Raw genomic sequence first — 27977 nt, 5'->3', positions numbered from 1 at the left:
TGCTACCTTAAAATCACAGCAATCACATCTGGTAACTGCCCTTTTCTCATGTTTCCACTAGTTTTCAGACTTCCTCTTGTGGTAGCTTGAGACTGCGCATCTGGATGTTTTAAACATACAAAGGAATTGCTAGAGCAAGCAAAAGGGAAAACGGTGCTGAGAGTTAAGATGTGCAGATAAGCAACTGGTGCACTTTGCAGCTAAAGTAACGGAGAGGCAGTGGGGAAAAGCTTTTTCTAAAGAGGAGAGCRCAAGTTTAGGCAGAATGAAGACTCACATTGGCTGTGGCTTCGTTTTTAAAGTACTATTCATCCACGTATATCTTTTTGACAAAACTTCAGCCGCACCGTCACCAATCATTAAGTTTCCTGGAGACAGCACTCCCAAAACRGACAAAGAACTAGCAGTGGTAAGTGTTGGTTTCATCTTTGCTTTGGATTTATATTGTTGTTTCATAAGCAGATGTTTCTTTCTTGTTTCAGCTGAGGCTGAGGAATGACTGTAGCATTCTTTCCCCAGAGTCTCTGGAAGTGCTAGCTAGCTAGCAAAGGTATCAGCTTTCAAAAGTTAAAACTGGAGCCAAGTAATGTTTCCTCTCTTAAAATTTTTAAAGCCAGCAAAGAAAGTCTGGTTTTGGGTTGGTTTTTTTTTTGTTAAGTCTCAAGATACAAAATAATTTAATTAAATTATCATGACTATAATCAAAAGATTGCAGTGGTAAGAGGAAAGAAGGTCAAACAAAACACATTTATTTTTTTTACTTAAATCAAGTAGAAGTGAGGGCAGTCAAGACCCCCTTAATGCATGTATCACAGCTTTCAGAAGTGTGTTTTCCAGATTGTTTACCATGCGTTGCATAAACACAACTTTAAGGGACACTACAGTTGAAAGCTGGCTCGAATTTCAGAAGCCATTGTGTCTAGTTTTGACTTTGGAAAACAATCTCATCAGAGGTTTGAAGAAATACTTTTTTTCCCAAATCCAGTCTGCATTTTGGATTTCTGTGATATTAGCAAATTATAGTTRTAACTCTACAGCATTTTATTCCAACTTTTTTTTAGCCCTGTGAACCTTCATAAAAATGACATTATGGGCAAGTCCATTTAAAGCGAGATTGAGATGGATTATCCTTATTTTAGCATGTAAATTATAGACATTTCTCTTCTTCAGCAGTAAATCCATTTTAAAGAGGATTGAGATAAATTATTCTTATTTTAGGACAGAGATTTGTAAGTTGAGCATATTTCTTTAGGAGTTTGTGTGCATSTTGGCAAAGTTTGCCAGGTTAAAAAAGGTCTGGGGGAGAGCAGAGAGAGAATTTCCAGCTGGGAGCTGTGTTGGAAAGTTTAGGAAAAGCAGACAAACTGATCCAAAAAGGGCATTCCTCAGTCTTTAACAAAACAAATTCACCCAAGGTTTTGCCTTAGGAGCACAGCAGCCAAGGGCTGGGGGTGGGGGCAGTGCATTTGAGAGAGGAGAGTGGGGTCCCACATGTATAAGAGCAATTTAACCACTCTTAGATAATCTATTTTCTTAAACACAGCCATATTCAATAAGCAATCTACCTCTCAGAGGAAAAATACAAGCTGGTTTAACACTGCAGTTCTTCTTTGTGTTTCTTGGGCAATGCTAACTGTCTGCCTTTCCTCCCACCCTCCATCAGAACAGCCCCAACGCTCAGCATCAGAACACAAATTGCTATGTTGCAGCTGGACCCTGTTTCATTAACWGGGCTGGATCAAAATTCCAGATCACCACAGCTCCCTGCTGACTCTAGGGAAACTGCATTTCGCAGCCTAGGCCAAGATGTGGTTTGCATAGACATTACATTTTCTTCAAGATTCTCTCCTCACAGAACAGCTGATCATGKTCATTTSTCATCATCAATAAAWTTTCCATTTTAGGAAAAACTGAAAKKGGTTATCTTTTTATTTAGAATCCTAGCAAGTAAAAATCTTTACCATGCCTCAGTTTATATTTTTGGTTGTACAGCTTGCTCCAAAACCTAAAATAGCAAGAGCAGCACCCTGGCTCTTCAGTAAACTTCAGTCCTGATGTASAGTCTATACTATACCATGGTACATCATTGGGGGATGCAAGCAAAAGCATAAGAAAACCCAGCAAACTCCATGAAAATTAAAATTAGGATAAAAACCAAACTGGCTTGTTTGATTGTACTCTTAATGCATTTCACATAATTTCCACCAGGCCCCATTAAMTCTGTGTAGACAGCAGCTCAGTGGAAGCAAAGATGAAACCACTCTGTGACCTTTATTGGCCAGGACAAGAGTCTCCACTGGAGAAACACCACGTCAGAAGTTACAAAAATCACAAGAAGTAACCACARTCTGTACCTAATCATGATGGATGAAGGTCTTTCTGAAGGAAATGGTGTAACATCTTGATTAAATCCTTTTCTGAGTAAGCCCTGAACCATTTCCTATGCTGGGCAGATGAGGTTAGTCAGGACTTTGTGAGGAGAGTGGTGAAATCTAGGCTTGACCAACTGCGGTTGTCAAATATCCTCTGCTTTATTTTGCTGATGTTGTGGTCTTATCCCCAGTCTCCTGGGTGAACTTCAGCAATTTAGACACATTAAACAAGGTTTCCCTTGGGATACTTTCTGGCACAAGAACTTAAATGTCCAGTCATTTTGTCAGGCTTCTTCTAATCCTCAGTTTGCAGTAATACTCCCTATATTCCTTACGTATTTTTTTGCAATATATGCCTTTATCTTATTTAGGTGTTTTCCTACCTTGGACTTGTAGGTAATATTTGGGGTAGAATAACTGAAGAGTTTTTATTCCTCAGCTACAGACTGTYTTGACCAGAAAGGTCAGTACCTTGCAACCTTCCTGTCTCACAACACCATTGGCATGGGCATCTTTCAGCTCTGTGCACTACCAAGAACCGGTTTGGGTGCAGTTTGGGAATGCCTACCATTTCACATGGCTGTAGCTTTTCTTTCACAGATGGGCATAAAATACCGTAAACCCATCCTTAAGAGCAGGGGAGGAAACTTTGGTGGGTATTATTTTAGGTAGGAGATGAAAATAATGGGATTTGTGCCATCTTTTTGGTCCCTTACGACCACTCTTTTTTAATGAGAAAGAACTTTGTGACCAGCCACCATGGCTGTGTCAGAAACATCAGTCTGGCCATAATGTGCTGGAGYATTCAGTGCAGTTTTAAGTATACAAATATGGATTGGCTGCAGTGTCCAAGAAGCTGAGATGTTACCAAATACTTTCTTCCTCAGGTCTTTGCAAAGTTTGACTCAAAAGCAAACACAACATTCAAACAACTCTGTGTGGTTTGAATAAAGAATGGGGGTTTTCTTCACAATCAATGTGGTCTCATTTGTGGGGTTGCTTTGATATCTTAACTAGTTTCTCAATAATACAGATTCTTCCAAGAAAACATTACAAAAAATCTAAATATAAAATTATTCATACATTATAAAGAAACAAAAAAGAAGACAAACCCATTTTTACTTTGCAGTTCTACATTAAAGYTCTATGCTCTAATAACTAAAAGCAATTCATCAGGTAAAGGTGAAAGCTAATAGTGGAAATYATTGTTTAACTAGCAACTCATGTGATCAAGGATGCTTTGTGTCAATTAAGGAGATTCTGCTAGTCCCTTACTTACTAKTAATAGCAATTTTGAAAAGAGAACTTGCAAATTAAATGTAGAAAGCTAACATGGATTATAGTATTTATTTGTAATGATTATTTTATGAATTTKAAAGTCTTTGTTCTGTGCTTTTTTTCCCCAAGCAATACCTGAATAAATACTATGGGTGCCCAAAAGACAGTTGCAATTTATTTGTCCTGAAAGATACCCTGAAGAAAATGCARAAATTTTTTGGGCTGCCTGAAACAGGAGATTTGGATCAAAATACTATTGAGACAATGAAGAAACCCCGCTGTGGTAACCCTGATGTAGCCAATTACAACTTCTTTGCAAGAAAGCCRAAATGGGAAAAGAATCATATAACTTACAGGTACTGAGTGGTARTGGTGGGTTTTGTTCACATGTAACCATAGCACTTCCAAGAACCAAACAAGGCACTTAGAAATGCAGCAGCTGTCGAGAAGGTGGACAAGAGGCCATGAGTTAGAATCCCTTGTGTTTGGTTAGCTGCCAGATGCTTTAACAAACACTTCTGTCATTTYAAGTTGTAACATATCAGGAAGAATCATCTCAAGACCAACTTTTTGGCTCCAGTTGAAACTAAAGAGATTTTGGGTTTAATCTTTGCTCTGCARCAAGCATCCTAAGGGAGTTGGAACTGGAGCATCTCACCTGCCCATCTGCTCCAGGAAGACCACAGTAGTTACTGACTGCAGAGGTCAAACTCCTCTTCATTCAGCAGTCCTAAAAAAGGAGATGATCAAATTAAAATTAAAATCAAACAGTTGTATTTCAAATATATATAGGCATGAGTTACAACAAGACTATTTCAGTAAGTTTGGCATGCTCTAATTTCATCTTCTTCTGAAGAGTTACAGACCAGATCAACTCTCATTGTAGTAAAAATTCATTACCTTAGGTGATCCATGCACAARCTTTTACCACCAATGAGAAAAAGCAGCAGATTTGTCTTAGCTGCTTGACTTTGTCTGCTGTTCCCTCTCGAATTTGGACTCAAAGCATCCCTTGGGCTGCGACTGACATAATAAACACTGAAAACACCAGTGGCAGCTCCCACAGCCCCCACTTGCTGATGTGCTTCCTCTGATCTTCCTCATTCTCCTCAGGCACAAAGCAGTTTCCCTCACCATGCACAGCCCCAGCAGCAAAGAACTGGAAACTTGTCTTTACATGGAAGACAGCAGGCTATAATATAAGGCACTAAGAAGTCCAATTAAAATAGATGAAGGAGGAGAAAGCAACACACTTAAAGAGTTTGTCCCTGTCTCAGGTCAGGCCTAAWGCTTTATCTCACATGCTTTTTCCTCCTATTTCCCAATGTATCCCACACACAGGGAAAGGATTAGCATTCCACAGGGATGAAATAACACACAGCTAGACACAGGTGAGGGAGAAGGGCTGCTTTTCTGTTCTTAATAAAGTGCAAAATAACCCACACTTGAAACTCTCAGAATGTTATTGAGTTCCTTTTCTGGTCTCAGTGCTGATGCAAAACCCAAATTTTTTGTACAAGGCTCACTGCCATGCAGGCTTTACAGSCTCTGGATCTATCATTTTCTCCTCACTGCTGCATCAATTCCAAAAGAAAATAAACAATAAGTGCCACATCTAAACACATCTCTGACCCAAAGGAAGGTGTTCAGATGTCATGTGCAGTGTTACCTCTTAGCTGGTTTCACTGCTGAGGAAACAACTCCGCATGTTGAGTAGTAAACAACTAATACAGGGAGGAGGTTTGTGTGTTACTAAACTATTGCTTTTACCTCTAAGGATTATAGGCTACACCCCGGATTTGGATCCTGAGACAGTAGATGACGCCTTTGCTCGAGCCTTTCAAGTCTGGAGTGATGTCACACCRCTGAGATTTAACCGAATAAATGATGGAGAAGCAGACATTATGATTAATTTTGGCCGATGGGGTATATTTTTCTATTTTTATTTATKTTTTTGGTTTTGTTCCTTTYATTAATCCTCAGYATTWGAATGATCCACCCTCAATAAATAGCACCAGTGAGCCTTTCTGGCAAACCTTGTCCTAGTTCACACTTGGCTCATACAAGCTAAGATCTAATTTCACTAAGACTTTTTTTTCTTTCTTATACATGAGGGAGAGAGACAAGTATTTATACAATATCCTTACACTATATTTATCTTTCCAAAAGAGAATTGCTAGGGGCAACATTTTATTTTTAAATTTACAAATCAGAAATAGAACTGAGACATATTGGTAAAGATCTTCAGATGATGTGAGCTGGCTGTCTGCCATAGAAGAGAAAGGAATGCCATCTTACTATTTATTTATAGCTTTGTATGCTGTTTTCCAATGATAGTGGTGAGGGTTCTAACATACCAAAGCTTAAAAATGGATTTGTGGCTTTCAATTTTGACTCCATAGCTGGCTTTCATGCTTTAGCATGGCAGAATGCAAGCTTTCAATGCATTCTTTGGTCTTGAAGAATTTAAAAATATGGATCATAAACTGAACTATGGTTTGAGTGCAGCTGAGGATGGGTGATTTGATTYATTTTTGTTGTGCATGCCTTCTCAATTAATTTTGGCTTCCCCTGAAAGAATGTTTATCGCTTTTCAGTATAATCATGGGACATTTTAATTTCTTCTGGACAGTCACAGAATTTTTAATACTAAGGAAGATACTTGTGCAGCCAATCACTTGGGAGGTAGATTTTGAAAGTTAARTGAACAGCTCAAAGAATAACTGAACTCTTTGTAAAAGCCTTCATTTCAAGCTGGTTTTCTTTGCTTTAGCTACTGATGAGTTGACCTCAAAAGCTGCAGAGATTTTTGTACACTCAGGACTTCAGATCCTCATCCAGACTGGCTCGGTTTGCAAAAAAAAAAAAAAAAAAAAAAATAAAAGTCATAAAAGCAGAAGTGTTTCTGCTGGTTTTAGTACTTGCTGGCTATTGCCAGCTTAGAAACTGTGGGCAAAGAGCTCCTTCCCCATTCAGTCATTCCTATCACTTTACTGCATGCCAGATTCACAGGAGCTGAGATAYCCCTGAGGTCATTTTTAACCTTTCTCTTAAGCATAGGATCCACTTTGAAATAAAAGGGAGTAAAGCACCTAATATGTGTCAAAATCTTCTCCTTGACAACTGACACACTAGTCTCCTGAAGGAATGAACTGAACTAACATTAAGAGTGACACCAGCCTGAAATCAGTGTAACAGAGGAGAGAATCAGGCCTGTGTATTTAGGGCTTCTGTTAAATGCCAAGACATCAGACCAAACGACCAGAAATGATGCAACTGGAGGTGCTGGCAGGCAGCTCTGATGCACAGGTCAGTGTGGTGGGAAAGCTATGAATACCAGGGCTATGCCCGTGCCAGSCTGCCTTACCCACAAGTGGTGTACTTCCAAGAAAAGCCTACAGTGTARTAACAGGAGAGCTGCTTAACCTGCTGCTGCCCTGTGAGCTGCCTGAGGCTCRGGGTGCTGGAAGTGAAGGAGGAATAGGCTCCTTCAGGACTCAGAGAAGCAAGAAGAGCACTGCTGAGACACCCAGCTTTGCTTTCCTGCTGGGCTAGTGAGTRTCCTGCACAAAAGAAAAGAAAAGAAAGAGCACAGCAGTCTGAGGTGTAACAGAAAAGAGCAGCCTGCAAAGTGAAATCTGCCTTTATTTTCCAATCTCTGTGTTGGAGAGTGATACGAATGACCTGAAAATATCCTTCATCTACAATATTTAGTTTACAACTCCCTATCAGCCTCCAATGAGAAAYAGCACTGTGTATGCAGTCATATATCTCATGTACAATACTCCTCTGTTCTTCATAATTTTTGATTCCTTTCCACAATACTTACCAGATATAAAATAACATATTGTGACAACTGCAGTACTGACACTTAATGTTCTTTGCAAGAACTGGCTGCTCCTCTTCTGGTTCAGTCTTGCCAGCACAACCCAAACCAATAAATTCACTCACTAGAGTATTCTGCTGCTGTCTGGGATGGGAAAGTACACCTGATACTCATCCTTCATGTATAGACTTTGCCTGAGGTCATTAAARACTGCTCTTCTTTGTCTGCTTGCTCCTGCAGAACATGGTGATGGCTATCCCTTTGATGGCAAGGATGGGCTCCTGGCTCACGCCTTTGCACCGGGGCCAGGAATTGGAGGAGACTCCCATTTTGATGATGATGAACTGTGGACTCTTGGAGAGGGACAAGGTAACAGAGTCTTTGATGTTTCAGAACATATGGCCTGTAATTYAGAATGTTCTCTACAAAATGCTTATGTAATTCCTAAATAAAAGTTGCATAGGATTTCCGTTTTCTTCCTCCACTGTTACCCCACAAAAAACTGAACAATAGGCCTGATGCAGCAAAACCTTTGTGTATGGTGTCCTGTAAAATAATTTGGAAAATTTAGAATAAGAATGAAAACTCATGTTTGAGTTTCATTTCAAATTCTAGCTTTCTTATCTGTCTTCCCATCCAAAAAAAGAATTGAACTTTATTACCAAAATAGTCATCTTCCTTCTGTTGGGCTTTCTTTCACCTTTAGAAGAAGCACTGACAGGCAATTGTGGTAACTGGACTGGATCCCTGCCTCAGAGACAGGAGGAAACTGTTTTCCCTGGTAGTGAAAATACAGCACAAAAAACCAGTTCGTTTCTGCCATTAAAAGGAAGGCTATGGATCAGTGACTTAACTATGCATTAACATATACTCCAGCACCAATACTGTGTTCATAAGCCTGTGACAAACTGAAATAAACCCCAGGATCYGGGTGTGTCTGTGTTCCCACCCTGTCCCCCCTGCCACAGCAGATGTCATACGAGTCCCACTGGAAATACCAAAGTGGTTTATGAGGCACAAGGCATGTTCAGCTCATGTTCAGCTGCTGCCTGGAACCTTTGAATCTATACTGAACATTTTAGACCATATTAGTGAAGAAACTAAATTACTAAATGTTTTAACAGCATGTTTATAACTGCCTTGCCATAGTAACAACATATATATTTTTCTGGGCTGATTCTAACACTTCACCACAAGTAATATCATGTAATTCTTTTAAAATTACCAGCTATGATCATCTTGCCAATAGARAGACCAGCAGCATATTGAATTTCAAAGTGGAAATTCAGACTGTATTTCTATATCAGTATCTTCCAGGAAAAGAAGATGTCCAGAAATGGTATTTTTTGTATCAGTTGGTGGCTAATTTCACCACTACATTTGTTCTCTTTACAGTGGTCAGAGTGAAGTATGGAAATGCAGATGGTGAATACTGCAAATTTCCCTTCTGGTTCAATGGCAAGGAATACAACAGCTGCACAGATGCAGGACGGAACGATGGATTCCTCTGGTGCTCCACAACCAAAGACTTCGATGCAGATGGGAAATAYGGCTTTTGTCCCCATGAGTGTAAGTAGACCAAGGTTTCTAATGTTTTTTTCGTGGTAGACTGTTCCCTTCTTCTTTGCTCATCCACTTAGATAAAGGAATGAATGTCTTTCAGAAATTGTGACAACATGTTAGTATCTGTATTAAAACTATTAGACAGTCTAGGAAAGCTAAGACTGTACTTTATTTCTACCTTTTTGGAATATGAACAGAACTCTCTATTCCACAAAAATATTATTTCATATTTGGAAAAAWTCATTTACAGATTAGACAAAGTGTATAATGCCTTTACTTAGCCAAAACTTTTTACAATTATACACAAGATTWTTATCTTTCAAATGAATTTATGACAGTATATTTCCTGTTAAAACAACAGGAACACATATTTTTGTGCCTGAAAATCTTGATGAGTCTTTACATCTTGAGSATATAACATTTCAGACAATTTATTGGTATGAGTGTTAATTTCATCTCCTGCACATCACACAGCAGGAAACCTTTAAAGAAGCAATTAATTATAATTGGCTGTAGCCTACTGAGGTAATTTATCWGCAGTGAGAAGAGTAGAGAAGATAAGGTGCTTTTAGCCTTGTTCCCCTCCTGTTTGCCAGTTCATGGCACAATACATTAACAGACATTTATTTTGCTTTGTACATAACCAACTATTAGTTTTGGGCAGCATGGAGTGTTTCATCATCCTTTTACCTTTCATATCAAGCACTGGGTCACTAAAACTGCCTACTACTCCTGGGTCATAACAAATAATAAGAGAGTTTTGAAAAAAGAACAAACCAGAAAGCAATGGACAGATTCATGCTAATCCTGCTTGAAACAAGGATTTTTCATTAAAAGTAAATAAGCAGCACYAATAAGTACTAAACTTATTTATAAATTATGGCTACATATAAGCAGTGAAGCACTGTCAGGGAGAGTTGGTTCTGAAGGTCAAGTTCCTGGAAATGCTTGTGTCAAGGTTTCTGAAATGGAACAGAAGGGTTTCAGCCTTTTGTTTCTGATGMATTTGTTTTGCAAGATCCATGAACAGTTATGCACAGATGTTCCTTATTAAAGGCAGAGTGGCATTGTTCACTCATTATTTCAAGGCACCATTTGCTAAACCCCAGCTAATAAATTCAGATAGRGGAGGATTTACATCAGAGTGTCTGTGTTGGGGGCAGCATTCCTGRTTGTTGGCCTTTGTTTCTGTCACGTTTAACTCACTGAAGTTAGTTTCAATTCTTCTCATTATAGAGCCACAGTGCATATATAGGAACATCTTTAAAGCTATGGTGCTGCACCAGGCTTTTCTAAAGTTAATTCCAGATCTGCACCCTAGTTGTGTAAACTGATTGGACTATAGTTTTACAAAACAGAAGGTAAAGCAGAAATCACAAATYTTACACAGTTGTACTGAACTTCTCCTTTGCCATTTGGGATCAAGGGATCTCAAGAGCTCTTTTCCAAACTCCACTGACAMTCCAGGCAGTTTAAGCTCCCAGCTTTGGTCCTCCAATATAAAACAAACAATCTGYTCCCTGCCTGTGCCTCCCTCACACTGGTCACAGTTCTTACAGGCTGCTGCCTGCTCTCCCAGGCAGAACCCTCCTGAAGCTGCAGCTACCTCCACCTTGGATCTGTGCCACAGGGGGTTTAGCAGCCTCCCAGCCTGAGGTTTCCTGACATCACAACTGGTTGATTTTTCTAGGAAGAGCTAAAAATGAAGTTCAGTCTGAATCTGCTCTCACTTCAGAGTATCTTTACTAGTTCTTATGATGCAGAACAAGGCCCTTTAAAATCCCCTTACAAGTAAATTAGACATTTGTTTTGAGGAAACTGACCCAGTCTCTGTCTTTAACTTTCATTTACATTAAAGCAATTTTATAGTTAAGGTGTGGGGGGAGGGGATTGAAAACTTATTAAACCATTGTTCTTACCATCACATGATGTAGCCTCAAGCAAAATGAAAAACTGCATTCTGACTGTGACTCAGAAGGGCTGCATGCAAAGCACTAAGAGATTGACTTTCCATATGGTTTTTGCAACTTAGCCACATGTAAACCAATATAAAAAAAGGCTATTAAAATGCAGAGTTTGCCAGACCTAGAGCTGGAAGCAGCTCATGGTAAATGAGTCATCTAAACAACTCAGTCTAACACTGCCCTCCAATTCTACCATTTATTTAAAAACCAAAGTCCTTCTCCAATCACAGTAACCATAGTCCTAGTAAATGCACCTTTCCTAACTTAGCACAGCATATGAGATGAAACCAAACATTCAGAGCTTTTTTTTGGGGGGAGGCAGAGTTAGTGTCACAGACAGGATCCCTGTGTGGCTGCTTCCATGTCCAGGATGCAGAAGGATAAAATCACTCTTTCAGGCAGATCAGAAGTTCAGCAAACTTGTGTGTGTGAGCCAGGCCTGCAAAGCTCCAAATCCTCTCAATAGCAGCACTGGAATTTGTATAACATACTGGTTCATGTCCCTGATGCTGTGGCAAGTTACTGGTTTAAGTGTAAAAGGCAAAATGGACCATTTGTGTCACAATAGCCCATTGTCAGAACCCTTTCCCAGTCACCCTCAAGCCAGAAGAGGTCTGGGGGTGATATTTACTTTATTTAGTATGACTCTAAATAGAAGCACACTCGTAAACAATGCCTCCTCCCACTGATGTATCACACTAAGCAAAGGCTGAGCCACTCAAATCCTGCACAAAGACTGAGGCTGTAAAGGCTGTTTAGTCATCAAAAACAACAGCAAAGTCAGAACTAACCTGCCAAGTCTTCCCACGTACACATTTGGGTTTTAGCTGCAGCTTCAAACTGGGTGAGAGAGAGGGAAAAAAGTCCCCTTGGGCACCTTAAAAAGGCCAAATCATGCATGCTTTACACTGGGAATTCTAACAGATAAGTAAGTCATTCTGTAGTGCTGTTCTTAAATCTCCAGGGGAATTAGCACATCAGTGCATGAAGGATTTTTTATCTCTGTTCAGTGCAAGGCCTAAAGCAGTTTGTTGCCTTCACAGTTTCCTCTCACTTTTATATGGCACAGAGGACTCCCACTGATAGAGCAGCCAGGAGAAGGCACAGTCAAATTCACAAGATGTCTGATACTCCAAGCCACTTGCATTTTCATGGAATTCAATTTGGACATACATTTTTTAAATRCTAGCATGTGAGAGTATATGTGTCTTCCTGTATATATTCCAGAAAGTTTAGTAAAATCCTAAAACCAATCCCAGAATTCAAGTTATTTTAATTGTATCATTTTAATCCTTCATCCCTGAGAAAGATTTCTGGCTCTCAGAGGTGAGCCATGGGGCCTTGTTTGTGCATACAGACAGAGAATAGACACTCTTCACAACGTCCCCTCCCCAAGGAGACCAACACACAACCTTCAGGAACAGTGACCAAGCAGAAGGCAGGAGAAGCCTCCAATGTTCAGCTTTGTTTGAGCAGTCACTTGCTCTCTCCTGCTTCTGTTGAGTGGCTGAGCAGGGCTTATCTGAAATGAGAAGCAAAYACAAAGGAAGAACCTACAGGTTATTATCCGACTGTACTGTGCACCACACTTTAGAGAAACTGCCCAAAGTCTGYCATTCTAACTAACATTTCTGACACTAAGTAAGTGAATCAGTACAGAGCTAAGGAACGTAAGTGACCCTCTCAGAACCCTGTTTTAAATGTTGTTTTAAGAAGGAATATTGAGTTTGTGTTATGAGTTTATGTCAAGAACAGCCATTCCCTTCTGTACACTTAAGAGACTGTAGCAGTCCCAGTCTCACTTGCCAAACCATTTAATGCTGGTGTAAACCAGAGATTCCAAGTGTGAAGTGCACCACACCCAATGGGTGTCCAATGCCTGTCCAGACCCACTGGCACACTGTGATTCCTTGTTGATACTGAGCTCTGTGTACTGACATTTYCCTCTCTCCTTCTCCCTACAGCACTTTTTACAATGGGTGGCAATGGGGATGGGCAGCCATGCAAATTTCCCTTCAAATTCCAAGGCCAGTCCTATGACCAGTGCACAACAGAAGGCAGGACAGATGGATATCGATGGTGTGGAACCACTGAAGACTATGACAGAGATAAGAAATACGGATTCTGTCCAGAGACTGGTACGAGGAATGTTGCTTGCATAACACAGTCTAATTTGTCATTGTTTTAACAAGCCTCCTTCTGCACACTTTCACCAGAGCTCACAAAAGTTGATGAGTTAGACAATTCCAGCACAAGTGGCCAAGGATGTAACTGGAACAGGAGCAATCTGTATAAACAATGTGGTGTGTCACAGCCCACCAGGTTTGTTAGGAATACAGAAATGCCATTGAACCTGACTACATGGCTACAGCTGCAGAATAATTATAAGCAGATTACAATTTGTTAATGGTCCTGGAAGAGAAGTGACAGAAGAAAGTATGAATAATATTTTAGCTTAATACTTAASCATTTACACTTGTAAAAAGAAATCCTGTTTAATATGTTAAGCTTGTGTTAATAGATCTTTTCATCAATTCAAAAGAACTAAGTGAAATGGTTTAGCCATGAAAATAGATTTCAGCTTTCTTCACACTTTTTTTTATACTTTTTAACTTGAGTTTTACTACATAAAGGAACAAAAATTAATTTATAGCTTTGAATAGCTTGGAAAGTGTTCATTTTTAGGATACACACTAAAGCCATAAGCGTAGCAACCAAGCTAACCATGACAGCTCTAAAATCTCTGGCTTTTAACAGAGCCAGGGGGAAGCTACATTCATACCTACATGCATCCTGCTTTTTGATTTTTTGGTATCTTTTGAAAATGGCCTAACCATTTGCAATACAGCTTTGATGTACTGATATTTGTCTTTCTGTTACTTTTGATAACCAGGTGTAGCCCTTCTATTTTAAATTACTCCAAAAAAATATAAAAGAAAGGATTAAATTCATTGTAACTTGCAACATGTTTAGGAAGAGAAAATTCTAAAGGATCATTCAACAAACAAAAGAACCAATATATCCAGAATAAACGTATCCAAAGTCCTAGGTAACAGTCTCTACCACTGGAACCAAGATATGCACTTAGTTTAAACTTATTTTTCAGCAYAAAAGGCTATTAATAAATAATAAAGAATGAGAAATAAATACTACTAAGTAATTAGGGACACAACCAGCTTTTCCTCCRTATTGCTCTCAGGTACCTTCCCAGRAKATACWCCAMMATTTGAAGGGAACTGTAATTGTCAGGTAGCAGYGTAAATGAATGTAAATGAGTTTTATATTCTTTTCATATTCTGTTCATGATACGTACTTTAACCTGTTATTTTAAATGCAATTACATTCTCTTCCCTCYAGAAATACTTGTACCTGCACATATAAATATTATTTCTTATATATTACTGCCATATACTACACAGAKGAGAAGGCAAGGGAAAATTTTTCAAGTTTTTGCAAAAACACTGGTTAAAAAAAAAATTACCCCCATTTAGTAGATCCTTTTATTTAGAAAATGTTTAAAATCATAKGATTTTAATCTGTACCCTGCTGTCGGGGTATATAAAGCTTATTCTTCAGTGGGACACCGACTAGCCAGGTAGATATTCAATAGCTCTTTAACCTTTCTGACACTAACCCTACCTTCCACCTAAACACTTTAAAATACTTAAAAATAATACCAGGAACGAGCATTAAAACATATGTGCTGGGCAATCACCTTTTAGTGGAACTGCTGCTTTCCCAGAGCTGTGGACATGAGTCCAGGGCTCCTTCTTACCCCATTGAAACTACTGGCAAGCTCATTGCAATGGCAATGTCTAGACTTTTTCCTTTTTAATTCTGTCAGACAATTTTCAAATATCACTTTTAATCTTACTCTTCATATTCCTAGAAGCATTGCAGTATTTCTGCTTCCTTTCTGCTTTTAATGTGTAGTTCACAAGAGGTGAAAGGGATCCACTTCTCACTGGGTTTTCCCATCATTTTCCACAGCCATGTCAACAGTTGGTGGAAATTCCGAGGGAGCTCCTTGTGTATTCCCCTTCATCTTCCTCGGCAATAAATAYGAGTCGTGCACGAGTGCAGGGCGCAATGATGGCAAGCTCTGGTGCGCTTCCACCAGCAGCTACGACGACGACCGCAAGTGGGGCTTTTGTCCAGACCAAGGTAACACCTTTTGTCAGGGCAATATCAGGGTGACCGATGGCATCACRTGTGCAATGATTTCATTCCCACATTTATCACTCCTGCTGGTTACAGCACTGAAATCTGAGCAAAATCCCTACATTGAAATGTGAGACAACAGCTAGAGAGTTACTCCCAGAACTCATCTGTCTGAAATATTCAGATTTTCCAAAGTTGTAATGATGCAGGATCCTTCCAAAATACAAAACCATGAAAAAAATAAATAAATATTTTTCTCCCCACCAGTTTTTCTTTTCAAGCACTGTAGTATTTATACCAGTATGCAATAAATTATACAGTGATACAAATTAGGAACAAATACAAAATGTAAAAAAAATAATACATCTGTGACTAATATTGAGAAGGATGAAAAATGTCTTTTTTAAGTGAGTGAGACAGCATAAAGTTTATGTGGTAAATATTGCTATTTAAAATTATTTAGATTAATATTTGTCCATATTTTAACATGGGGAAAAGGTTTTTTATATATATTTACAAATAAATTCTAGACTTGGGTGTTTATTTTAGGAACAAAAAATCCTGCCAAATTTCAGACCATTTGAGCATAATTGATAAAATGTCATCCTATGAYAAAAGGGTATTTTTAACCTAACAATATTTGGTACACTAGYACTGATTCAATCTRTTCTCAGAGACACAGATTTACAGACCTATTTATCACTTACAAGCCATTTCACAGTGAAAAGGAAGACTTGATATCTAGATTGCAGTTTAATTCTTCTGTACCTAAAAGGGATGTCCAATGTTATTTGCTACGTTCTCTTTTTTCAAAGAAGTATTAAGACTTGGTCTGAGTCACTTGCATGGGAGACAGCAGCAAACATCACCTACTAAAGAGGTTTCAGAATCTTCAATAAAATGCCATTAATGCAATATATGTAATGCTCACAATTGGAGGCTGTAAATACTTATCGTTATTATTCATTGTGAATAATTCTGTTTAAATGCAAGCAGCTGATATTGTTTTACTGTGTTATTCAGGGTACAGTCTCTTCTTGGTTGCTGCCCATGAATTTGGCCATGCTATGGGATTAGAGCACTCTGAGGACCCAGGCGCTCTCATGGCCCCCATCTACACCTACACCAAGAACTTCCGACTTTCTCAGGAYGACATTAAAGGGATCCAGGAGCTTTATGGTAAAGTCCTCCCTCRTCAGCAGAACTCATTAGAAAAGCAGGCAGCACAGGTTGAAAACTGGGACTCAGAATTTGCAGCAAATTACAAGCTGCACAATCCCACCAATGCCAGAAACATCCTCTGCTCCTTTCTCCCTGTTTTCTTCATATTGCCACCCCTCCTACTTCAATCAAACGTCAGAATTTAAGGATGAGGGGTCACTAAATTTACTGAATGAAAAGGAGCATCAAAACTCTCCATAAACAAACCTTTAGACGAAAATGCCTAGTGCCTTTACTGGGACAATGAAATGTCATGTTTGTTTCTAGCTTGAAATACCTGATGTGGGTGGGTTTACATGTTACTTTCCACAACACTCTGAGTGTCCCAGATTGTGACCCCCTGCAAGAGGCGAAGGACCTCATTTCCTCTGTCCCAGCCTGGAAACAGTTCACACTGCCTTCCCACAATTCAAGCTGTACCATCAAAATAACATTTGCAGACAGCGTGGGAGCTGAAACTTTAACATAAATGTATTTGGCAGCCTCCTAGAGAAAAAGTGGATTTAAATATTTTTATGTAGCTATAACATTTGTTATTTTCTCCACAGACAGTCTTAGTAAAATGCTTAAGTAGTATCATGATTAAAATTCCTTTCATGTAAATATTTTCTACCTTGCAGAGGCACGAGCATACTGCAGTCAATTAAGCAGTCATTCCCATATTCYATTTCTCTTTCTGTGCTTTTCACATTTCTACTGAGAGATCTTTTTTAACTGTGACTATATTCTACAGTATTTAAGGCCTTAGAAATTTTAATAAGAATATTCCAAAATTATTATCACATGAGACAAAAATCTGATTTGAATCTTCATTATTTCTTGTTCTTTGCTGCTTTAATTAAGAATGGGAATTGAGACATGGGCAGGGTTAAGCGAGTTTTCTGAGCTCACACCGTGTATGTTTGATAAGAGYTCAGAACTTAACCCAGTTGCCTTAAAGCACACTTCAAGATACAAGACAAAATTATCTTTCTYCCTCTTTTTAACTGATATAACCCTTTACAAACTGCTTTCTATGATAAACAAGTATTTGTAAAAAAAACTTTGTTTTTTTCTTCCAATATTATTATTATCACAAATCAGCTACACTCCTTTTTTTTTTTTCTCATACAGTAAATTAACCCAATGTCTAAGAAAAAAAGGCAAATGCCTCATAYGGCAAGACAGCAGCAGCCAAATAACAAAATCAAATAAAATAAAACAGATGGCAAAGTGTATGTTCTGAAAAGCACATTTTGATTCTTGTGAGGATGGAAAGATCATACAAATGGCTCAAAATGCATMATTGTAATTTGCCAAATATTGGACTTTAAAAAAGGGAAATCCACTTTGACMTCTTTCTCAGCAGAGCTGCAGATAATTCAGAGTAATAGAACTTAAAATGTCTTTCTCTTCTTTTTAGAAGCCAGCAAAAAATAAATTGTAATGTTAACTTCAGAACCCAATATAGTCACTTCTAATTATCTCTCAGGTTAAACAGGCAGCTCAGCCCAGACACGCACAGGCACCATGTCTCAAATGWGGCCACAAAGAGGATTAAGGCAGGACTGGAAGTCAAGGCTTCCTCAGCTCTACTTGACCATCCTCCTTCTGAAGAGATTTTATTTTTCAGTAAWATTAACCGAACTCACTCCAAATGATTACCGTTTTAGAAATCATGGAAKCTCATGTTCTCCATGCAGCACTTCATTTCAGTGTAACGGAATATCTTTGCTCACTGTCACAGAAGTGTCACCCGATGTAGGACCAGGACCAGGRCCAGGCCCACAACCAACCCTTGGACCTGTCACTCCAGAGCTCTGCAAGCACGACATTGTATTTGATGGAGTTGCACAAATTAGAGGAGAAACATTCTTCTTCAAAGATAGGTAAGTGAGATGAGATGATGGTCTTGCTTACCAAGAGGGCCTCAAATGAAGGAATCTGTGAGACCTATTCACCAGAATCTAGAAATTTATTATCACGCACAATATCCATCTTTTGTTTTGTGTGTTCAGCAATGGCAAAGTGTCATAATCAACTCCTAAGGGAAATAGAAATGGTTTCATTCAGGTGGAGTCCACAATGATTAAATAACAGCATTGTGTGACTCATGGCTGCTGTAATAACACATCAAGGATACTTGTGACTGGCACAGGCTTCATGTGTGCAAAGCCTCCAAGACAGGAGGCATCAAAAGCATTTTTGATACAAAAGCAGAGACATTCCTGATCAAATGAGGTGGTTGCACAGCTGCAGCTCCCACTGCCTTTGCCAGGACCTGTATTACCCTGTGCTCAGCAATGGAAAGCTTCTCCTAAGGAGTATGGGACTTGGCAGCACCATTGTGAGAGACACTAAAGCTCCTTCTTTCCCTGTCATAAATCAATGCCAAATTTGGAATAATTTATCCTCAGTTACCCTGAGCATTCTCCCAACACCACTGAAGATCTGGGTCCACACACAGTGAGTGTGCCTAAATCGAATACTGTCTCCTATCATATAAAAACACACACAAGCATCTGATGCTAAGGGAAGTATTGCAACTCACCTGTTCATGGCTCCTTGCCAGTGCAAATCTAAAAGGAACATGAACCAACAAACCAGTTCCCCTCACAAAACAGCAATTTAAAAATTGTCTCTCCTGGTGATCTACCTGAGTCCATCCATCTACTCCAGATTCAAATGTTCAGCTCTATACAGGATATATGATATACTATGCTGCATGGTTTAAATCTACTCACTAGCCTTTTGTAACAAAAAAACATGGTCAATTACATGATTTTAAAGAGTAAATACACTAATTCCTTCAGTGCCTTTCCTTCTAGATCCAAGCTATGTGATATCCAGAAAAATGGTGCTTTGAGTTTGAGGTTTGACTTACTCTTTATCACAGGTTCTGTGTTTTAGAAATGTAGAAATGGAATTTAAACCTTCTGATTGTAAGAASGTAATATTCCCTATTTATATTACAGCTTCTTGGAGCAAAAGGGGTTCATTCAATCTTGTTTGTGGGGATCACCCTGATACCTTTTGTACTCTTTCTCTTGGCCCTGTCAGCAGCAGCCTAAGATTCAGTGATCCCTACTGGCAAGGAACAGTCATTCCTCAGCCACCAAATGGCCCCACAGTACCGACAGATCAGCCCCACACAAAGCCACACAGGGCTGGCACCACAACCCCACAACAACCAATGCCCACTTTTGCTAATTTAGTCATCAGAGAGCTAAAGTATCCACCTGAGCTTAGCGCCTTCAAAGCAAAAACATTCTCACAGCAGGAAAACCCCTACCAAGTTGCACCCTGCTCCCAGCTACTGCTGCCATTCTGCTTGCTCGTGGGGCTTGGTTTCCAGCCAGACCTCCACCTTGCTTCAGCTCTTGTAAACCAGCAGAGGAATCACGCAAAGGAACAATGCAAAATCTCCTCCTAAACCAGCAGAGTGATCCAGTATTCTATATAATCCTAACAAAATAGAAGTATTTTGCATTTAGAYACAGTTGGTCTAAGAACTATGCAAATACCAAAACAATCTGTTCAAACTGGCTCAGCCTTTATCTAACAGGCAGCAAAAGCAGACAACTGTTGAATTGTTTTGCTCTAGAATGGCTTTGCCTGTCAGTCTTGCAGCTTTCCAAGTATCAGGCAAACAGCATTATGACTCACTTTTGGAATTCAAGAAACAACTGTCTATCATGTATCGTGTGACTTTTATGATTCATGAAAATGACCATAGAGTCCAACTGTCACATGGCACAGGCAAATAGCAAAAAGGAGGTCAGATATGATTAATTCTTTCCAAAAATTTCCTCCTCAAATCAAGAAAAGGAAAGTACTGCTAAAAGGGAATTACTGAAAGTGCTATTAGCCMCAGAGAACAGCTGAGCTTTTCCACTGGACACAGAATGTCAAAGAACAGCATTTCCACAGATTATTTTGTTCTGACAGTGAACAAAAGTTCACACTTTGAAATTTATCAGGGCACTAAAAAAGACCCACTGATTTGGGTCCTTTCAATAACTGCATGTAACATTATTACTACTATTATWATTATTAATAATAATAACAATTTATTATGTAAAATACCTACTGTAACTAAATTATTACATATGTCTATAAATTTAATATTAAGATTTAATATAGATATTTTAAAATGTTTTATGTGTTCAAACTGAAATGAGAAAGCCAAATAATTAATTTCACCATTTCCTCAGTAAGATCTGTAGAAATAAAAAGACCTTCTACCCAATTCAAAAACAAAATAAAATACAGCTTTGACAAAGTTTCCCTTTCCAAAAGAAAACCACATCAATTTAACAAGTCCCTTGAAATGTGTGGTTTATTAAAAACCTGGTGTTAAGTCTCCGTTGGCTCTGGAAATTTTGAAATTCATACAGATAGCAATTACTGGAGCTGATTCAGCCATAAATCAGGTCCAAATTTGACAGAGAATATTGTAACTTGGATTTTTAAAGGAGCTACTTTTATGAATGCAGTGTTATAAATATTTTCTATATGAATTTCCATTCCACAGCATATTGGATSTGCTTTTCTGTCTAAAAGAAAAAGATGCATGAAACAAATGGTATTACTTTTTATAGCATTTCATATGTATTTAAACACTTACAAGAGGAGTAACTACCCAAATGGCTTATTCTTTGCCTCCTTTCTGTAAATGAAAATTATGAGTCATGCTCAGATATTTTTGTACCTGTGAAAAATACATCCATGTATGCAAAATGAAAATGCAATAACATACTACTATCTTAATTCTTGATTAAATACAGCAATTTGTTAATTTAGGACTGCTCCTCCAAATTCTAGGCAAAACAAAAATGCAGTTTAAGATCCTGGGCTTYTCAAAGGTATAATTATTCTAGGTAGGAATGGGGAATGACAATTTTCACTCCGCAAAAAATAAAATGCCAGTAGCACCTTGAGCTTCAGAAATACATTAATGGTAAAAGCATTTGACCTCAGAATTTAACGACTATAGCTTGGTGCAAMAGTACTTCCACCAGACTGCTGATTTTTCATTTTATGACCATGTCAAAACTTTTGTTCTGTTGGGGAAAAACGTTCTTCGTTCTAAGGAGGAGGAAATAGCAGTGCCATTTTTAATASCAAAAGCCCTCAGCACAAAGCTCTGCCATTTAAAGATAATTAGAGCTTTTTAAAGCTTAAATCAAATGAACATCCTACTTATACATAAAATAGCCAATAAATTACCCTTTGCATTTCTCTAATGAACGTTTTTAGTGCTAGCAGTTTCTTTTACAGCCAAACTCACTTCCAAGCAGTATGATATACTGTTATTAAATTTGAACTTTTAGTCACTACAATCGTAATTGCAAGTGCAGTTCATRGAATACAAAACTCTGCTTTTGTCAAATGCTCATCCATCTGCTCCATACACAGCAGCAGGAGGGCTCTAACAGTTTAAATGCTGTGCAAATAAGTTTCTTTGTATACCCAGAGCACAAGATAAATTTTGCCCTGATGYAGAAAGCAGCAAGAAACTCAAAGCAATCAGTGCAGCAATTTCRCCTGCAGTCCAGCATACAGCTTATGGTCAGCTCCTCCAAATAAAGTTTATTTTTCAGTCAGTACAGGAGAAGAGTTACAAGCGTKTGTTGCTGCTAACGCGTGTGTGCGCATGTGTGTGTGTGTGCGTGCTCTTGTGGCCTTTGCCAGAAGTGATGAGAAACAGATGTGCTGCTGAATTAGTTCATTGTAAATCTTGTACAATTTTCTGTTCTGCTCAGATTCATGTGGAGGACTGTAAACCCCCGAGGAAAACCCACAGGTCCTCTTCTTGTCGCTACATTCTGGCCTGATCTGCCAGAGAAAATTGATGCTGTCTATGAGGCCCCTCACGAYGAGAAGTCTGTATTTTTTTCAGGTATTGGTTTTAAAGGCTATGGTTTATTTACAGATATGGATTTTAAGTTTCAAAATGTAAGTATCCATTTGCRTAATGTTGCATTCAAACTGACTTTYCTCAGAGTTGTACCTGGGACAGGGARCAGCCTAAGAGTCAGTAGAGCCAACAGGTAGGGTGACAGATCTCCCTATTCCCATGCTGAGGATTTTAGGACAAAGGCTGGATCTGAAAGACTCTAAACAGCATTCAGCCTCCAGTACAATAAAAGGGGACCTAGAAAGAGACATTCAACAATGAGCAAAGCCAAACAASAATCATTTAAAATGCAAAGCAACAACAGTGGGAGCTCTCTTTCCTCAGTCACTGCTCTGTTTTTCTTGTTTCCTTCCATTTTAACCTATTATCTCAGCTTGAGAAGACTACATTTTTTTTTCTCCTCATGCCTTTCCTTTTGTCCTTCTCCTTTGCCAAAGACTGCTTTCCACTTTGTCTTCCAAGCATCTTCCTTGGTGGCTCATCAGGCAGAGGATAGAGGAGGCCATGCAAGCTGCCTCCATGGGAGAGCAGGAGAACAGGAAGCTCTGCTCTGTCTKTCACATGGTTCAGCTGTAGTGGCCAAATGAGCAGAGCTGTGAGACTATTTTCAACGTGAAGAACTGAGCCAGCAAAAAAATGAGGCTCCAGTATCTACTAAAAACATGACTAAACATCTCCAGTCATGTAAAAACCATATGGCCAAAGTTGCTGTACGTTTTCTGTACAGGAGAGAAAAAAAGTACTGGTAATCTATTCCACATGTTTCAGAGGCCATTTGCTTTCATTTACAAGGAGGGGGGAAAAAAATCTTAAGGAAGTTTTATGTCAGGCAAACCAAAACACTTCAAACATTGCATATATTATATATAATCCTATCACACCTAAACCTCTCCTTTTCTTTATAAATTCCAGGAAAACATAACTCAACTGCCTTTCAAAAGAACAAATAACTATCAAAAAACAAAGATTGGTTTGAAAATAACATACTATCTTAAAATACTAGTTACACCCACCCTTTGTGCCTGAATGGTGAATCAATAACTTCCAAGGATCTCAAATGCTACACTTTAAAATTTCCTCACATTAATACTTAACTTTCTTTCCCACTAGCACAGAATCAAWGAAATGTCCTTTCATGAATAAATCWTTGCATGGCTTTCAGTGAATTCAGTGATGGTATTTACTAAACAAATTACAATTCCATATAAAGAACACAGAACACTGCTRCATATTCCACTAGCACAAATCTGGGGAAACATTAGAAAATGTCATATGACAAAGGACAACAGGAACTCTGAGCTAAAACTTCCTGTTAATCACTAAATAAAACTGGTCAACAAAAACAAAGAAAGGGCGAACATGAGCTGCTGCATTTAAATGCCTGGGGGCCCAGCTGGTTTCAGACCATCTTCATCACACAAAAGATTACTTGTATAAACGATTTGTTTTAGCATAACCCCAATGTACCAAGACAGCATCTGCCTCAAAGGTGAGTCAGCTAAGAAGGAAGGAAGCAAGAGAGGAGAGGTGATGTCTTTTTCTGTCAAGGAGCACCTCAACAGCAAAAGCAGTTGTAATCACAGTCCACKGGCATTGTAATCTAGTGTTTCACAGATGGTAAAATACTAGAAAGACTAGTGGTACAGTTAGTGCCATAAAMAGTCACACAGCAAAGCAAAAAACAAGAAATACCCTTTTGTTAGTGATTGATAAACAGTGTTTGTTTGCTTTGTTTTCTCCCCTGCTTAGGAAATGAGTACTGGGTTTATTCAGCCAGCAACTTGGACAGGGGTTATCCAAAGAAACTCACCAGCCTGGGACTGCCCCCTGATGTGCAACGTGTTGATGCAGCTTTTAACTGGGACAGAAACAAGAGGACATACATTTTTGCTGGAGACAGATACTGGAAGTAAGAGGCATTGAGGGGTGGTGGGATGCTGTTAGACAAGCTGTGTCTCTAGGAATGCCTAGAGAAGGCAGGGATCAAACACGGGCGGTCATCCTCTGGGAATACAAAACAGGGGCTGCTSTTAAATTATTTAATGGTATTTAACAGAATTTCATTATCAAGAAATGGCAAGAAGATCTGGCATGAAAGAMCATCTTAAAAAGCAATGGAGGAACTTTGTGAGTTACCTCCATGCTGACTATCAAAATGGCATCAAAACAGAGGCACTAATTCCTGCAGTCACTGTCAGAGGCCTGTTCCAGGAACAGGACTTCACTTCAGGAATGCAGACATTACACAACAGGCTGAAAGTGGACCCACTCATTACCTGACAATTTAGAGGAAAGTCAAACATAGGAAACAACCACCAGAAATCTAAAAGATTCTCCAACCTGTAAGTGTTCCTTCTGAGAGGCGTTCTATATACAATATCAAGGGAGGTCCCAGCATAATTGAATCCACTTTATGTGAACATTATTTTCATRTTATGATTAAACTGAATGACTGTCTTTATTATATCCTAATGGCTGTGGATTCCTGTAAGTAAATAAAATACCTTTCCACAATTGCCACTTGATCATAGCTTTCAATTACTTTAAGGAAGGTAATCTCCATCATCTAAAGAAAAAAAAAAGAAAGCCTAAAGAATGTTATTCATTCTTTAATATGGTAYTGTAGAGGTCATTTAAACCTTCAAAGTAATTCTAATGCAGCCATCTGCAACACTTCAAACTCCTACTAAAACCTACAGACTATGAGTTAGCAAAGCTGCTGGTATCCTCTGTATCAACTATTGTTTTGATTAACTATACTGCAGGGCCTCCAAGTTATTCATCACTCTAATCACAGACAGTATTTCTATCAAGGAACCTTATCAATTGTAGTCACTGCAGAATGCATCATTTATTGTCAATTTTGTTAAGGAAACAAAATAAGATTAAGTGATTTCTATTTATGTAAAGAAGAAAACAAGTAGTTGACAAATATTTCAGGAAAAAAGGCGCATCTCCTTTGAAAAGATGGTATAATCCTTAAGTATGTGGCTGTTACATTTTATACAAGGACTCTGTCAATGGAATCAAAATAGTTACATACCATAGTCCTTCCTGTGCCATTATCACACTTACTTTAAATGGATTTTTTGGAAGCCTTCTCTCTCCTTCATTCCAGCCACAAGCTATTTTAGTGTTATTATAACAAGACTGTTGAGCGTAGCAAAGTTTTGTGAGGGAGAGGAAAAGGAGCTGGCTCAGATTCTATAGCTGCAGTTTTAAACCTACGCAGCAAGGTACTAGATTTTCTTTAAATACCCCAGAATAAAAAAAAAAAAAGTAAGGAATTTAAATTAATCTTTTTTGACCAACTTACTGCTCGTTAGTACTCAWGTAACTTTGGATATAATCCAAATAGCTCCATAGAGAAATGAGGGAAAGGTAACCTGAGATACCTATGGACATGAATAAATAGAAACTGGGAACATAAATGCTTCCCACCCTCTAGTACTAGTCAAAGATGACCGACCTCTCTAAAGTGTCCTGCTCCTGAAGAGGTGCTTGAGCACCTGAAGGGTGACTGAGGCATGGTTCAAACTRTATTCCATGTCACTGTGATCAGGACAACTCCACACCTCCTGCTCAGCACTGATTCCCATCCAAATTACAATTCTGGAAATAATTCTCCTTAGAAAGTATATTTTCTAGTCAGCAAGAATTGCATTTTGAAAGGAAAGATGTAAAATTTCACAGGATTTTAAAGGAAACAGGAATCATTATAATTAAATAGAAACAATGTTATAATCTCAGTTATTATATTTCTGTTTGTTTTATATAGTCACATTTGCTGAGGACTCCCTGAAAAATTATATTACAATTTAATATTAAATGCACATTTTTAATGTAGAGATGTACTTTCCTTCAGGTACAATGAAGAAAAGAAGAAAATGGAGCTTGCATCCCCTAAATTCATTGCTGACTCCTGGAATGGTGTTCCAGATAACCTCGAYGCTGTCCTGGGCCTTGGGGACAGTGGTAAGCTGTAATTCTGATTTCAGTCACTAACAAGCTCTCTTATTTGTTTGCTTGGAGGCAAAACTTCTTGGAGGCTTTAATTTCTTGTGATCCATGAGTAGGAGCCAAATGGAGCCCCCCAATGCCTGATGCACAGGATGTCCTAACACCAGGATGCATGACYGAGCCAGTCCCTGTGGCTTGGACATTTCCCAGCTCCTGGATCCTCCCCAGGMTCCTCCACAGCAGCACACACTCCCAGCACCATTTCAGCACCATCCTGCTCTAGCACAGCCTGAACTCAACTGTGATAATCTCCCTGATCACAGGCATGAATGGGTTTTATGTTGTAATTTTTTTAAAGTTTCCTCTCAACTGCAGCTGAAATSCTGGCCCGTAGTTTTAAGGGGCTTCAAATTTTGCACAGATATGCACAAAAGTCTGAAAGCAACACGGGTGTCACATGAGTCTGAGTCTTGACTCAGTCACATTTTCAACATCTGTTCTGCCAGCAAACATTTCATCCCAGAAATGTCTGGCTCACAAAACAGTAACCTGATTAAGGTTCCATTTAACAARAGCTCTCTTCTACAGGATGGGAATTTTAATGTCATTTTAAAATATATCTTTTTTATAGTACAAATACATATAAATACTTTGGGAAATAAGTATTCCAGTTCATTAAGCTTCATTAACATACAAAGAAAAAGAGCTTTGATCAAGAATTATGTGCTCCATAATCTGAGCATGTTTTTTTTTTACTTATTTTAACAGGATACACCTACTTTTTCAAAGATCAGTACTATCTACAAATGGAAGACAAGAGTTTGAAGATTGTTAAAATAGGCAAGATAAGTTCTGACTGGTTGGGTTGCTGAACCATATGAAATATTCATAACCAAATATTTACTTTTTTTGTTATATGCCTTATCTGTAATTAGAAATAGATCTGAATGCTAATTACTGGACCAGTCTGGTACTGGCACCAAAACACAGAGTACCAGTACTGTACACATCAGATAATTTAAGAGTGTTTGCCTCCTCAGTATACAAGAGATGTTTACGTATATATTCTGGTACARTTTTTCCATTTTCATGCTAGTCATAGTAGTGCTATGAACAGAACAGCCATCATTCTTTATTCCCTTGGTGCTTAAACAAAGTATTGGAACCTTTGGAGACTGGATCATGCCCCTCTGTTATTCACATACCAGACAGGCTCAAATGAGATGTACCAGCAGTGCACTTTGATTTTTATTTTTTTAAAATACAAYTCTGTTCTAAATGGATGGTTTGTCTTGATGTTTTTCACCCTCTTGCAAGTTTGATCATTCCATTTATTTACATAATAATACAGAAAGACTGTCAAAGGCACAGGTTGCCTCAGGATCTGCTTTGTGTTGATGCATGATAGAATCATGGCAAAAAACTGTGTTAAAGTATTGTTTTAAAGTACTTTTTATTTTAATACCTTAGTTAAATTTAGCAATTTGCTTCATGCACTTTGTTACTACTATATAACTTGTTTATATGGATGGAAACGACTCAGATTTTTGAAGACAATGCGTTATACATAAAAGTCAAGTATTGTTTAACATGTTTTATTTTTCTGTTATTTAGAATATTGGGGTGTTTGTTCAAATAGGCTTCTTGCTTATGCATTGGGCAACAGAAAATGTTCTTTTCACAATCTGATGGAATGTTTCTCATTAAAAAATAAACCAGAAAAGAATGTCCCA

The 27977-nt window shown here is 38.5% G+C and overlaps 1 protein-coding gene across 1 annotated transcript; it reads left to right on the top strand.

The window, feature by feature from the left end:
* The first annotated feature begins 72 nt into the window (after positions 1-72).
* MMP2 (matrix metallopeptidase 2) lies at positions 73-27977 on the top strand. The gene is made up of 13 exons (XM_057364626.1): positions 73-409; positions 3780-4006; positions 5428-5576; positions 7717-7845; positions 8872-9045; positions 12968-13141; positions 14994-15167; positions 16188-16343; positions 18112-18253; positions 22130-22266; positions 24034-24193; positions 26150-26259; positions 27013-27977. The coding sequence occupies exons 1-13, from the start codon at positions 266-268 to the stop codon at positions 27114-27116; spliced, it is 1980 nt and encodes a 659-aa protein (XP_057220609.1). The 5' UTR covers positions 73-265; the 3' UTR covers positions 27117-27977.

Source organism: Malurus melanocephalus, unplaced genomic scaffold, assembly GCF_030028575.1.
Source record: "Malurus melanocephalus ecotype Western Australia unplaced genomic scaffold, MMel_1.1 scaffold_40, whole genome shotgun sequence".
NCBI lineage: Eukaryota > Metazoa > Chordata > Aves > Passeriformes > Maluridae > Malurus > Malurus melanocephalus.
Note: the sequence above shows the minus strand (reverse complement) of the source record. Positions and strands in the feature narration are given on the sequence as shown.